The sequence below is a fragment of the Pyrus communis genome, chromosome 2 (assembly GCF_041283825.1).
Source record: "Pyrus communis isolate YQ-2024b chromosome 2, ASM4128382v1, whole genome shotgun sequence".
Taxonomy (NCBI): domain Eukaryota; kingdom Viridiplantae; phylum Streptophyta; class Magnoliopsida; order Rosales; family Rosaceae; genus Pyrus; species Pyrus communis.
The window spans coordinates 25,490,951-25,506,387 of NC_142566.1; the positions used below are offsets into that span (position 1 = coordinate 25,490,951).

Sequence of the window (15,437 nt, forward strand, 5' to 3'; positions counted from 1 at the left end):
TTTCCAATACTACCCTCACACCTCACATCTTGTACACCCCACACCCCCACAATCATCAACTAATTAACCACACATCAAACTCTTCATCTCTTTCACAATAGAATAATCCACATTTTAAGGAAAAGAAAGATGAATTAAATTGTATAAAATCTCACATCAAACTCTTCATCTCTTTCACATAATAGAATAATCCACATTTTAAAGACAAGAAAGATGAATTAAATTGTATAAAATCTCCATATTGCCGTTTAATTTATAAACATCCGTCAAATTTTCTTGAATAAACACGTTGGATTCTAAGAAGCCTGATGGACAAATGGTAGGTACTAAGGTCATGTCAATTCCAACCAACCAAAAAACATTGAATTTCTTCATCATCAAACAGTTACAAAAATATTACATTTATTGCATCTTGAAATTTTACAACATTCTCCAGTTTTCTTCCTATTTCTTGGATTCCAACTAGAGCAGGGCTTTGCAAAAAGTCAAATTTTTATTTCATTATTTAAATAATTTCTTGAATGTGAAAACCAACAAATAAACGAGGAGCAAAACTCGATATTTTTGTTCCGTTCATCAAAAGATGTATTTTCATCAACTTGTTTGTGTTTTTAGGATTTTATTCTACAATGGAGAGTAAGAGTAGCTTTGAGGGCTTCGAATAGTCATTTCATATTAAAGTTACAAGTTGTTTAGTATTACATTTTTAAGTGGGGTGTATTCAACAACATGTGAGGTGTTTGGTGGAGTGCACCGAAAGTACCTCTCTGAATAAGGTCAGTCAAGATACACCGAAATTGACTTTGATTTCGGTACAGGTCTACCGAATGTGTTCCCAAAAAGAGTTCAAGCTTTTTGTTCGGTTGTGTACCATTGAACCTTCCGATACGTTCAGTGCTGGTTTGGTAAACGAAGCACGAACTCATAGTTTTTTAAGGGATGATGTTAGAGAGACCATATTTTGTAGACCACGTGACGTGACGATTGATGATTAAATTTCTTCTTTAAATAGCAAAAAGACATAATAGTTGAAAGAATCGGTAAAATATCTCTTCTTGATCTCTCCAAACGAGGTCTTGGTCATCCATGACTTTTTTTCATGGTATACTGCCTCAAAATCATATGTTTACAATATACAATCAAATCATCTTATTACTGTCATTATTCTGGAAACAAACGTCCGTACAAATTTTTGATGAAGAAAACAACATTTCTTACAGATATGTGATGCCTTACATCCCCGAACGCCTACAAAGATAAGACTTCGACTGTCGCTCTCTCTTTCGAATACATGAAACTAAAATTAAGGAGCATTACAGTCGTGATCTCAATTACAAGCAGAGCTGATTTTCTTGTTCAACAAGTTGTCCTCCAAACCATTTTCGTGATCCAGCAACTGGGTTGGTGGTTCTTCCTTCTTGTCCTCGATGACATCTTTAGTGCTCAAGAAGCTCGGCTGGTTTGTCGAAGATAGGAGCCGTGCCCACATTCTGTCAGTTATCACAACCTTGTTCTGCTGCTCAATGATTCTCTGCAAATCAACCATCCAACAATCACTTCATGTCAATCCCTAGTTCATGTTTTATCAAAAACTAAAAGATAGATTAATTTTAGGGTAGTATGCGTTAACGGAACTAGTTAAATAGAGTTGGGGGACACTAAACAGACATTTAGCCGTACCTAGCACGCGTTTTAGTACTCTTTTCTTGTATGTTTGGTGTCCCTCTCCTTCTGTTTTTTATTAAAAGTCTGCGTATTTCTCTTAATTTTATGCATGATATGAGGCACTCACATGAAAGGGTATATAAGAATGTCTCCCATTGACAGGCCCAACCGTAAATCCTGTATAACCTGCCATTGCTCCATGGACGGCGCTTTGAGCAAGGAGCGTGCAGTACACGTTATCAGATGCATTGCTTGGAACCGCTCGGATCATATACGTAGGGTCTGCAAACAATGAAGTGCAAGGCTTGATTGATTTGCTCTAGTCCTTCCCACTTGATGGGAACATAAATGTATAAGTAGAAATTTTGTATGTTTATTTACCAACCTATATATTTGAGGTTTATGCTCATTTTGTTCCCCGTCTCAAAATGATCCTGCAGAAAACAAAAGTTAAATCAACGAACCTGTTGCGCGAAAATCTTATTTAGCGGATTATAACAGGTGAGAATGCATTTTGGAAATTAGAATTTAGACCTTGATCTTCTGGGAAATCCATAGTCCAACATCTTGGAGAAGCTTGTTTCCGGAAGCGTCCTGTTTGGTCATGGAATGAATGCTCTCAGAAAGAAGCTCCTGGCCAGCACCTTCGGCCATGACTATGACCATGTGCCCGTTTTCTATGAGTCGTTTCTCTATGTACTCAAAAAGTCCACCCGGGCCTTCTAGGTAAAAGGGTGATTCAGGAATTAAGCAGCAGTCTACATCCCGGCTTGCAAGCGTTGCATGCATAGCGATAAACCCTGCATCCCATCATCCAGTTTAAGTGGTGAAACAAGTAAATATGGGCAGACTTTTCGATACAATCTTAGTGATTTTTGAACAAGCAGTGAGCTTACCGCTGTAGCGACCCATCAGCTTTACAACACCAATACCATTCTCAATGCTTTCAGATTCGACATGCGCTGCATTAATTGCACGTTGAGCCTCCTCAACGGCAGTGTCAAAGCCAAAGGACCTATCGATAACCTGTAGTGTACCAACAAGAAAGAACATTTTACCAAACTATTTTGTTCATTTGTGACAAATCATCTGCATAACTCAGCTGCAAACAGGTACGCTAAGCCAAAAATGTACCGCAATGTCATTATCGATGGTTTTGGGGATTCCCGCTACTGCTACTTTGAGACCTCGTCGCTTAATTTCCTGCACGACGATTAGCCATAATATCATTGAAAATAATTTACAGGTAAACGTAATGATATTATGACACTGGAAATCTTATAGATTAGACTACCTCGTATATCACAGATGCACCCTTTTGGGTTCCATCTCCTCCAATTATGTAAACCTGTAACATAAAAACCAATTAAGTTAAAATCTATGCATTGTGAAGGGGATCTAGACCCCAAGAAATGCACAGAACAATATAAAAACCTGATTGATTCCACGATCTTGAATGCTGTCAACGATCTTTTTGGTATTGTGGCCGCCACGAGACGTCCCAAGGATTGTTCCACCGCGTTTATGGATGTCGTTCACGCTCTTAGGAGTCAAAGGAATCGTATTACGTGAATAAAAACCCCGGTATCCTCCCTGAAAATTTCGGAAAACTTCATTAGCCAATGACGCCACTGAATCATGCAATCGCAAAATGGGTTTATACTTTAAATCACTTACATCAATTCCGAGAACTTTCTTGACACCATACATATGGTGCAAGCCACATACTATCTCCCTAATCACCGTGTTGAGTCCAGGGCATAGACCCCCACATGTCACAATACAGGCATGAACATCATCCGACTCGAAATACACCTGATGACGAAGAACCAACAGAGTCATTGACGGGATCATGGTATTTAATCATGTCAAAATTCGTTGGTAAATTACACGAAAAAACGTACTCTTTGACGAGGTCCTGCCCGCCGGAAATGTGTGCCCCTTGGACTGTTGTTGTGAACAACGATCTACAAAAGGCAGAAGAGAACACAAGAACTAATTCAACACAGATCGTAAAAATCGCTGTACAATTCCAACATGTAATTTCTTCATCAGAAAATTGGAGGGAAAATTACATTCAATATCGAAAAGGCTCACCTTTTGTGCAACAGTGTCATCCACATTAACAAAGTACTGCCTGAAAATAATTTCAAAAACAAAAACAAATCATGTAAATTACCCAATTGAGCAACACGCATTAAACGCTTAGAAATTAATCGTAATAGTGACCAGCTGTTTAGCGCCTAATGGACCTGCGGTGCTAGACGGGACTTTTAGAACACTTGAAACACCGCAAACAACTTTACACAAATGTCATACAAGTACTTACTTGACAACTGAGTATGCAGGATTGTCTTGCAATGGATTTGGGTAGGTCTGCAAAAGGCCATCAAAATACAACCAATTTTACCACAAAACCATCCACAAACAACAAAAGTTCACAATCGAAAAGATAAGATGAAAACGACGACGTACCGGCAGATGAGGAATGTAATCCGAGAAATGAGGAACATCTTCGAGAACATAACCACCGGTGCCGACCACCACCTTATTACCCATGCTCTCCATCTGGGAACGAGAAAAGCACCCGACTTTCTGACCCGAACCCGAAAAACTCTTGGACCAAGTTCTAGAACCCGAAACCGGGTTCGAATAATCCGAAATACCTGTACCCTTCAGTGAAACGATTGCAGAGGAAGAACTGTAAACTGAATGCATCGGAAAGCAGAGGGAAAAAACGACGAGTAGTTTGAACTAGCTTCAGAAACAGAAACGACCACCATACTTTTATACGAAGAAAAGCCAGAAAACAAAAATGGTGGGTGAAAATTCCTTTTGATTTGTCTTGGGTTTTTGATGGTGGATAAAAAAGTGAGCTTCACGCAAGAATACTTGGGGACGAAACAAAACTACAAATTCGGAAATTTATAAGGTTCTAGAATTTATTTACGTCAACGGTTAAAAGTTTTACTTTTTGGGTTGTAGGGGTTGAATTAACAGACGTCGGGAAAAAAGTAAAATATTTATTGATTTAAAATTAAAATGCAGAAAGAAGATAGGGAAAGGTTTGACCGTTGAAGCTTCGGCGGTAATGTTTGAGAGGGTAGTTGGAGACGACACGCCGTTTACTGCAAAGTTGTTGTGTTCACAGGGATTGCTTGACGTGGAAAAAGAGCGCCCGGGGTTCATGGAGGGTGTTGTGGAGAGGTTGGACTTGTCACGTTCAGTAGCCGTGTGCCACACGTAGTTGTATGGTCAGATTAGGGTTATGGTTTTGGTCTGTGTAGGACTCTGTAGAACCATCTTCAGGCGTTCTTGTCACAATCTTAATGGCGATAGGTGGATCGATACACTTTATTTGTAAAAGAGATGAACGTAATGTATGGATTCATGGTTAATAATGTTCTCCGTTATTGTCTCATTTGAAATTAATTTTAAAATGACTGAATACAATTTTAACGAAATATTTTTGGATTCTAAAGACATGATGAAACTACCATTTGTAGATGGTCATTGTATGCAAATTGATGTGCATGAAAAGGAGAGAAGGTGAATATTGAAGGGAATAGCTCCGCAGGACAGGTAGTAGAGAAAAGAGAGAGCAGTTAATTTATTATGCATATGTTATGTCAAGATTTTAAAGGGACGTATTAGCAGCCTATTACTAATCAATGTTGCGTTGAAGGTATGTGATTTTATTACAAAATGTTGTGGTTTAATTAGTTCCAATTTGCTTTCAAGTTGGCAGGATTCCTTTAAAACCTTGCTTTTCCAGATCAATCTATAAACGGAATCATCATTTTGAATAAGGATCAATGTCTCATTAACATTAGCGTCGTCATGAGTTTCTAGCACTAAGGATATATTCACATTCTTTGATGCTCATACGTTGCTAGAATAATTGAACTGTTGGAATGGGACCACGTGTCACACCCGAGATCTAAGATAAATAGTATACCTGTTTGATGAATATTCTAACAAAAACATGATAACTTCACAGAGGGGAATTATTTTATCATAAGTACACAAAACACAAGGGTGACATTAAACGAAATATAGGAATTTTATGACACATTAGAAGTCACTCATCTTGAATCAATTCGTATGTTTTAGCGAGATTTTAAGTGGTTAGAAGATTGAAATGGATCAAATACCTTGGATTTCTTTTTTGGACAAACGATAGTGTTAGTAGGTTAAACTGTTAATTGTTAGGGGGAAGGAGATTGGTGGTTATCGAACTCACACCAAAGTGCATATGCATTATTATTTTTCGTCACTACGATAAAGCGTCATCTACTTGACCTTGGAGTGTAAAAACTTGAATAACGATATTTTCGTGTACATTGAAAAATTATTTAACTCTCATTAGTTAATACTATTAGATTCAACCTCTCCGGGGTGGTGCAGTAGTTCAGGTGAATTTGAGGTCCGTATTTCATACGACATATTTCAAGTTCAATTTTGGACGCAATTAAATTACACGATGTGGTTAAGGAGGTTAAAATGTCATTGTAAGTCTAGACAGTCGTACGAAGTGACCAACAAATCATTTTTAAATAAACAAATACTATTAGATTCACTTTTTGTTATATGTAACCAAATTATTGCCTGGTATTTAATGAGACGATAATTGGTGGGATTTTTATTTTTGTTTTGAGTGTGATTTTCTTGTTATACAAGGAAAAATAAAACAAATCCAAAATTCGATTTAAAGCCCAAATCCAAATTTCGTTGCACGCTTGAAGAGCAAGGCATATATGCTCATACACGAGTGTTGACTTGGCACCACTCCAGCCGTCGATGTAAAGGTTCAATCAGTATCTTGTCGTCAATTCACCGGCCCAGATTTCCCCTTCCAAAAAATTCCACACGCGTCCGACCTCCGCAAATGCCACCAGGACGCGCCAACGAGTGAGTCCCTGACAATCAATTCCTCCTCCACTCTTCCCAAAACCTTCCACCAAATATTTACAGCGACAGCAAAGTCCGTACAGACAAGGGTTTTGAAGGTGATCGGCACCCATCGGACCGCCGCCATGTTCAAAACCGCAGCTTCGCGCCTTAGGGCTCTCAAGGTCAGTACTTCTCTCTGATTATTCAGTGATTTCATCTGGATTTTAGTAATGCGTAATGGTTGTTTGGATGCCGAGAAAGTGTAGGAAGGAAAATTGAATGTTATGAGACGTTAAGATAGTATAATTCGATCCGTTAGATTAGTAAAGTTAAATTTTTTTTTCAGCGTGAATGGTAAAATTCAATTCGTTAGAACAGTAAAGTTCAAGTTTTTGAGAAGGAAAATAAAAAATTCATGACGCCCCAAAAGAGAAAAATTCAATTCGCTAGGTTAGTAAGGTTCAATTTTTTGAAGGCTCTGCAAGGTTTGGTGGAAGTTGAGAGGCTCAGTAATTTACCCGAAAACGAAAGGTTCAGTCTATGTGTGTATGTTGGTAATCTGATAGACTGTAACTTTCTATTCTTTGATTTCGATTGGGGATATTAGGGGCGTACAAGTGCGTTCCATAGGGGAGTGGCCAGATTTTCAAGTTTGAATGATGTTGGAACGAAGCCATCCTCTTCCTCCTCTCCTTTCGGAGGTTTGTTTGGCTGGCTGATTGGGGGAAATTCCAGGTCTATGCCTCCATTAGACTTCCCTCTTTCAGGCATCAACCTCCCACCTGCATTGCCTGACCATGTTCAACCAGCGGATGTCAAAATTACAACTCTCCCGAATGGTATCAAAATAGCTTCTCTAAAGTCAGAGGTATGTATGATCATCATGGGGGTGCATATTTTGAAGTTTCTTGTCTACTTTGCGTATGACCAAAAGGGAGGAATTTAACTCAATAATTGCTGGATTTTGGTGTTCAACCAGAAACCAGCTGCTTCAGTAGGTTTATATATTAATTGTGGTTCAGTCTATGAGACACTGGAATCATCTGGGGCCTCACACCTGCTGGAGCGTATGGCATTTAAGAGCACGAGGAACAGAAGCCATTTGCGTATTGTGCGGGAGGTGGAGGCTATTGGTGGTAACGTCCAAGCCTCAGCTTCTCGGGAGCAGATGGCTTACACCTTCAATGGTCTGAAGACCAATGTTCCTGAAATGGTAGAGCTGCTTATCGACTGTGTTCGGAACCCTGTTTTCCTAGATTGGGAAATTAATGAGGAGGTAAATTTCCAGAATGTTGTTGTTCGTCTGCTGACAATTTACATGCCGTGCAAAATTTGTGGCTAATATTGGTGTTGTATTTCATCTTTTACAGCTTCCTAAGGTGAAAAACGATATTAGTGAAGCCTCCAAAAACCCCGAAGCCCTTGTTTTGGAAGCAGTTCACTCTATTGGTTACAAGGGTGGCTTGGCCAATCCACTTTTAGCCCAGGAATCTTCAATTAGTAGGCTGAACAGTAATGTTTTGGAGCAATTTGTTGCTGTAAGTTTATTAGTTATATTTAAATCCATATTATTCATTGTGTTTTGCTGTTAATTATTTGCCTTGTCGGTCTTTCCCAATAAGTTGAGGTTGTGATGATAATTTCAGGAAAATTATACCGCTTCTCGAATGGTACTTGCAGCTTATGGTGTTGAACATGAGGAACTTCTAAAAATTGCAGAACCACTTTTGTCTGATCTTCCTAGTGTCCCTACTGCCGAGGAGCCAAAATCTGTGTATACTGGAGGTGATTACCGCTGTCAAGGTGATTTAGGGGTGTGTATCTTATGTATTTCAACTACTTTTTCTATCCTTTCTTTCTTTTTCATCCAGTAATTAAAAGTTTGATTTGCCTTGCATGACAGGAAACTCATTTTGCACTTGCCTTTGAACTTCCTGGTGGCTGGCGAAATGAGAAGGATGCAATGATTGTGAATGTTCTTCAGGTCTATATCAATTATCGTCTGTCTCTAGTAACTATAACTCCTTGTGTTCCCCCCTCCCACAATGAGAGTTTAATACTAAACTTGGATTTTAGATTTTTACTCTTCTCTTTATTAGGATTGAAAGTTGGAAAGCAGTAATGAATCCAGTTTACTGTAGGTGCTAATGGGAGGAGGTGGCTCTTTTTCAGCCGGTGGACCTGGAAAAGGGATGCACTCACGTCTATGTAAGTTTTTCAAAAGACAAACAGAAATTTAAATAGTCCAACAAGAAAAAAGACATGACACAGACATTAATACTTCCAGAGGTTTTGCTCCACTAAGTAGGGTCCCTTTGTTTTACAAGCTATACCATTCTTTTAAAACTGAAGTGTTCACTCTTTTCTTTTTCTGGTTTAAATAACCTTGGCATCTGAATTACTGTGCTATGCCTGATGACCAGATTCTCGTGTGTTAAATCGATGTTCAAAATTTCATTCGATTTTAGCATTCAGTAGTATCTACAACAATACTGGCAATTTTGGAATCCAAGCCTCCACTGTAAGAAACTACTATATGTCATGCGAAAATGTGAATAAGGAGAATTTTCTTGATATATACTTAAATAATTCTGGGAGCTGTCTCTGGATTTCAGGCTCCAGATTTTGTCACAACAGCCATTGATATGGCAGCTAATGAGCTTATTGCAATCGCAACACCTGGAGATGGTTATCTTGCTATCTTTGATTCTTAATCACTTTGTTTTACATGAAAATTTGAAACTGTTGCTAACACGTTCTTTTCTCTTCTGCACAGTTGACCAGGTAGAACTAGATCGTGCTAAAAAGTCAACAAAGTCTTCCATTCTTATGAATTTGGAATCCAGAGTATGTAAACAATCAGTGTATTTTCGCAACAATGGCTTCATACTTTGTTATCAAGATTTTTTATGAAAAAATGTTATTTTGTTCGCTGATCTTTTATTTGCATTCCGTAGACGGTTGTTGCAGATGATATTGGGAGACAGATTCTGACGTACAATGACTGGTAAGGCCTTTGTCATACCTGTATATATTTGTGTTGAACCGTGTTGGATGTGAACAAGGTCTAATGCATTTTTTTACTGTTAATGCGGACCTTGCTTGTTAGTTATTGTGTCTTATGAAAATGAACTGTCCGATAATGCTTTTTGTGAGCATATTTTTAGATTGTACCATCATTACTATTGTTAGAATTTCGAACATAGCCCTGATATATTTCACAAAGTTGAGTTACTGTATGCTAAATTAAGTACTAACCATCGGTGTCGGTACTCTTCTCCCTCGTACATCTTCATAAACCACTTGAAAGAAGTCTGTTTTTGGTGTTATCTTCACGGAAATATTTGTTCTCGTTAGGAAGCTGAGCCAGCTCTTGAAGGCTGTGGATGAGGTTTCGTTAGAAGATATTGCTTCAATTGGTCAAAAGCTTTTATCTTCCCCTCTCACAATGGCAACATATGGAGATTGTATGTTCCGATCTTAGTGCGAATCCTCTGTTAATGATTCACAAGTTTGCTTTGCTTGTACTACCATTTTACGTTCTTCATTGTTGTTTTGCAGTTACTAGCGCGACCGGCGTCCCAAGCTATGATTCAGTCAGCAAAAAGTTCCATTTAAAATGAGATTGCTTTCGTGTTCCAAACCGGGCAGTCAGTTGACCTGCTGCCATCGTTGTGCTTGACATCCCATACGCTAGAGCTTGCGTACAAAAATTTCGAATAAAATGAGGATACTTCATACGTAATCTCGAGCGTATATGTATCTCTTGTTGGTAGAGTTTATCAGACAGTGATGGTTATGCCATTATTATTGTATCACTATGTCTAATTTTATTAGCAAATGGTGCTGGAGAAGTCAAGGTGCAAATTGTTGAAGAAATGGAATCAAATGTTAGATATGGTAGATAAACCTAACATCAGCATTGCTATGCTCTCCCAACCATTAGGAGTCCTATCCTACCAAACTTACAATTTACAACGACAAATCTTGCACGTCCGTACACTCAAATTTGTCGGATAATATATTTTATCACAAGAAGATACTCTAAACTATTGACCATACTCTGAATTATTTTAATCTACAAATTAGAGTATCCGAACTTGGTTTAAGGGGATCATAAATATGATATGGATAGTGTTAGGAAGACCAAAATTTTAAACTAAATTTTGGAAACTAAATGATGTGGTTGTTGATTGGATTATTACTTAACTGTTGATTAACTTACTTATTTCTTAGTAATGACATATCATTTGGTTTGCAAATTTGGTGTAAAAATTTGGTCTATCATTACCCTATACGATATACAAGAAATGCCAAGGAGACTCTTCATGGACTATTTGTCACCTCATGTTTTTGGCACAGTGTTGATACCGAAAGAGTCCATGGAGAGTCCTATTTTGAGTCCCCTTAGTATTTCTCACGATGTATTAGCCAACTCTTGGTTTGATAAAGTAAATATACTATTCTGATGAACTGAACTAACTCACGTCAACTCTGATATAAATAATGTTGAAGAGATTTAGGGACAAAACTCTCATTATTCTTCTCCCTCTGCATCTTCTATTTTCTTGTCAACCTGGAAAAAGGAACAGAACAAAACAAAGAAAAGAAAAGAGAAGTAAAATAGAAAAAGAAAATTATATTATTCGTGTCTTTTGTCTCCCCTACTCGTCTCTCCCTTTCTTGTTTGAGAAATCATGAATGTGCCGACGGATTTACCATTTGTGTCGAACATCCATTGGCATTTTGGTACTCACCCACTCACCCTCTCACCCACGATATGCAGTTTTACTTTTACAATGAGATGAGATTGGCAATGAGGAATGTGTTAAAACATGCATGCAAAAACACCATCATGGTTAACTCATAGTCATCATTAATATTATTTTCTTCCAAATTAAAGTACGTTGTTTGCTTTCCACAACCATAATTTTGATGACAAAGTGGTCTTTGCACCCCCACCCCCACTCCTAAAGAGGGAAAAATGAGTGGTCTCCTCTTGCATTTTGCACCAAAATTCATCAACTATATGTGTAGTGTATTTTGTTTGGTTACAAAGAGGTCAAACTTTGAAGACCATTTGAACTATGAACTTGAGTGCGGAGGTAAATGTTTGCTAACAAAAGAGCTTTAAGATCATCTCCAATAGATGGACTAAACTCATGTTTTTACTCCAAGTTTCTCAAAATACTCCTTAAATAAACTAGTTACCATGAGCCAAATTTAGTTTTCCGAACAATGTTGATTACAAGTGAGCGAGGCTAGACAAATCCTACCAATGCACTACATTTTGAAGCGAGTTTTACTTTACAGAAACAATTAAGGATTTATTTGGAAGTACTTTTAAAATGACTGAAAGTGCTTTTAGTGAAAAATATTTTTGAAACTAATCCTTAGTAAAAATCCAAGTGGAATTTAGAAAAACATTTTTAAGTGCTTCTTGCAAAAAGAACATATATGGTGCTTCTTCTAAAAAGCACTTAAAGTGCTTGTGGAATTCAAAATCAATTTCACAAAAAACGATTTTAGTTATTTTAAAAGCATTTCCAAATGAATCCTAAACATTTAAGACTATGCAAATTTTGGCTAGCGATGCCGGAGAAGCATTTACATCATTTCAAGTCAAATCTGACTGCACTACAAATTCAGGAACTGTATATTCGATTGTAAACGTTTGTGTCTGTGTTCGCATGTGGCATGCCTATCAAGCATTTTCAAGAAAAAAATGTCCACATTTGAAAGCATGTGTTTGAATACAGGTATTCATACGAAGCATTTTCCTTTTGGTCTCAGACATCATGGCTTTTTAGTATTTACCCAACTCCTTCTGTCCTTCTCCTTCCTGATATTCTTGCCTTGAATTTTGCTCAGGAAACATATTCAAAGGGTTTTATGAATATAACTTGCAAAATTGCAAGGTTTTTATTTTTATTGTTGGGTTGAATAATCTTTATATTCTTTTTACATGTACCAAGTATTAATTAGTCGTTCTACCTACTTGTAACTAATATTCTCATACATGTATTTACTTATATATAATTCATAAAGAGTGATTGACCAAAAAAAGATAATACTCAGGTACAGTATTCTATGTACTCACTTTCTGATTTGATCTATTAAAAAAAATATCATGTGTTCCTTATTTTTTAAAGACAAGAAAAAATTAAAACATGTCCATTTATTTTTAAAACAATAAAACATGTTTTAAAATATCATTAGACAAAACCAAAAGGTAAATACTCACGTACGTGTACCCAAGTATTAACCACCAAAAAGTCATAAAGACGGAGTATTTTCCCCATAAATGTGCCCAAATAATGCAGTGCTTTGAAAGTTTTAAAAGGAACCAGCTAGTAGTTTCGACATGGCAATCCAAGCCTTCTAGGAGCCGGGAAAACTCACAGAGTCATTTCAACATCTCCCTAACCACCATCATGTGATTCACCAAAACCAAAACCGAACTCAGAACGTGTTGTGTGAAATACGGGTTTGAAATTCATCTCCAACAATTGGACCACCCTGTGATAGTTATGCAATGCTAAATTTCAATTGTCCCTTATAAGTAAATATTTTTTGTCCCAATTTTTCCCATTGCTGAAAAGACACAACAATTTCCAGTTTTAAAATAAATAAAAATTTGGGGATATGCATGCCGCATGTATTGAAGAAATTTTTTGAGTGTTAATGTCAGATCTCGTAACATTATAAATTCACTCGTCTATTCATTGTTATCAAAGAATTTTTTTTTTTTTTTGGTTGACAACGGGGCAAAAGCCCGAAGGAAAAATAAAGATTACATAAGAATATCTTGAGGTCACAAAACTAATTTATATCTGTAATTAACAACTGACGATAAGAAAGAGGAGTTTGCTTAAAAAAAATAAGATTCAAACTATATGATAAACCCAAACAAGCTAAATCATCAGCAACAAAAAAAATTTCACGATAAATAGAATACTTGGTCACACTAAAGAATTTCTACGTACGAAGTATCATTAATAAAGCATAAAAAAATATAAAAAAAATAAAAAAAAGAAAAAGTGTTGAGATAATCTGTTTTTATTAAAAAAATACAATCCGGACAATCTGATTCTTTCATTCCTTAGGGATGAAAAGGACAGGACCAATCCAAGGCTTTAAACAAGTAGAATGCATGGCTTTTGCCCCTGTACGTATTTATGTTATATATTCCCCAGAATCAATGATATCTGATCTTTTCATTAAAAAATGGCTTAAAAAATTAAAAACAAAATTAGGAATTCGTATTTTTAATTAAAGAAAAAAGGGAGGAAATATCAGACAAATGAGCAATCATGGACATCTCTCTCCTGTGTAAACAGCATGTTGGACCATCCATCATTTTATGTTTGGCTGCTTGAATGAATGTTATAAACGTGAACGGCTCACAATCATCTGATGCATATCAAGACACTTTTGATATCACAAGATTTTCCGTGGCCGCAAGGGTCTAGGTCCCACCCTTTGGGGACCCCACTCGTTCCACAAAATTTGTATGTGTGCTTAGTACCCTAGATCTCCTCCCCTAAATAGAAATAACAGAAGCCAGAAACAAGGGCCATAGATAAATATATTTTAGAAAATTAAATTTTAATTCCTAAATAAGATGAAGTTTAGAAAAATGTCTTATATAAGACTAAAAATTGATTTAATGTCAGCATTTTAATTCTCATTATGGTGAGTATCTTATATAAGAAAATATTTTCGTAGAGATTTTTCAGTACACTTATGTTTTTGCATATTTTCTTATATGACACTAATTCATTACAATATATTTAGGTACGAACATTTCGGTACACTGGGTTAGTATAATATGTTTAGGTACGGACATTTCGGTACACTAGTTTAATATCATATAGTTAGGTACGGAATTTTCGGTACACTAGTTTTTTCATATTTTCTTATGTGCCACTAATTCACTGCAACATATTTAGGTACGGATATTTTGGTACACTAAATTAGTAAAATATATTATGATACGGACGTTTAGGTACATTAATTAGAAGAAGGTAAATAAAATTAATGAATTAAAATGTGTATAATAATAAATTTAAAATTTAATGTAATGACATTAAATAAGATGTCTATTAAAAATTAAAATAAAAATGTAATATGAATTTGAATTAAGTACACATTAAGGGACTAAAATCAATATCTAATTTAACAACAAATTTTTATTAAATTTTAATTTTCTTGAAGGATTAAAGTTGAAAAACATATTTTGCAAGCAGAAACATATGATTTGTTTTCGGATGAGGTAATTTATTTACCGGGTGGGTTCTTCTACCTCAAGTTTCCTCCGGATTTTATTTTTTTATTTATTTATTTTTATAAAGTGATTTTTTGCATAAGTTGTAATTAGAAGGGGTGGTGGTGGTCCATCAAGTATACTGCTCATTTGCCTTGCATATCAAGCAACCTTCTAATACCTCTCTATCTCTCGGCAACATCCATGACCAAAGCATCATGATCAGCACTCCAGCTCAAAACCCATGTGAGCACCTATCATTTTTTTTTCTCTCTACTATATATTTCGTTTTTGGATAATACTAAATGGGCCAAATTTTAAATCAAAGTTACAAACTAAATGATATGTTACTAATAAGAAATAAACACGTTAATTAATATTTAAGTAATAATTCAATCATCAACAATCACATAATTTAATTTAAAATTTTTATTTCCCTAGAATTACCCTTTGTTTTTTCATTCTGTCATTGCCATGAAGAAATTTTTTGGCTTTAGTACGCCTCTTAACTAAAAAACTGATAGGAATTATATGATTTTTTTTAAACAAACCTGGGACTGTCAAATTCCTGATTTCGTCTTTGTCACTCAAAGTCTGATGACATATACGCTCA

General features: G+C 36.2%; 2 protein-coding genes across 2 annotated transcripts; one reads left to right on the forward strand and one right to left on the reverse strand.

Annotated features, from left to right (window-relative positions):
- Positions 1 to 1,125: 1,125 nt before the first annotated feature.
- LOC137748308 (ATP-dependent 6-phosphofructokinase 3) lies at positions 1,126 to 4,618 on the reverse strand. Its single transcript, XM_068488444.2, has 13 exons — positions 4,141 to 4,618; positions 3,995 to 4,041; positions 3,763 to 3,802; positions 3,570 to 3,632; positions 3,343 to 3,480; positions 3,100 to 3,258; positions 2,960 to 3,013; positions 2,800 to 2,868; positions 2,562 to 2,691; positions 2,200 to 2,465; positions 2,051 to 2,099; positions 1,793 to 1,947; positions 1,126 to 1,531 (listed from the first exon to the last, which is right to left on the reverse strand). The coding sequence occupies exons 1-13, from the start codon at positions 4,381 to 4,383 to the stop codon at positions 1,328 to 1,330; spliced, it is 1,617 nt and encodes a 538-aa protein (XP_068344545.2). The 5' UTR covers positions 4,384 to 4,618; the 3' UTR covers positions 1,126 to 1,327.
- A 1,752-nt stretch (positions 4,619 to 6,370) lies between these two features.
- On the forward strand, positions 6,371 to 10,437 carry LOC137747543 (mitochondrial-processing peptidase subunit alpha). The gene is made up of 13 exons (XM_068487673.2): positions 6,371 to 6,740; positions 7,166 to 7,426; positions 7,538 to 7,834; positions 7,929 to 8,096; positions 8,205 to 8,372; positions 8,462 to 8,542; positions 8,700 to 8,766; positions 8,982 to 9,079; positions 9,174 to 9,246; positions 9,335 to 9,405; positions 9,516 to 9,565; positions 9,916 to 10,025; positions 10,120 to 10,437. The coding sequence occupies exons 1-13, from the start codon at positions 6,702 to 6,704 to the stop codon at positions 10,179 to 10,181; spliced, it is 1,545 nt and encodes a 514-aa protein (XP_068343774.1). The 5' UTR covers positions 6,371 to 6,701; the 3' UTR covers positions 10,182 to 10,437.
- Positions 10,438 to 15,437: the final 5,000 nt, after the last annotated feature.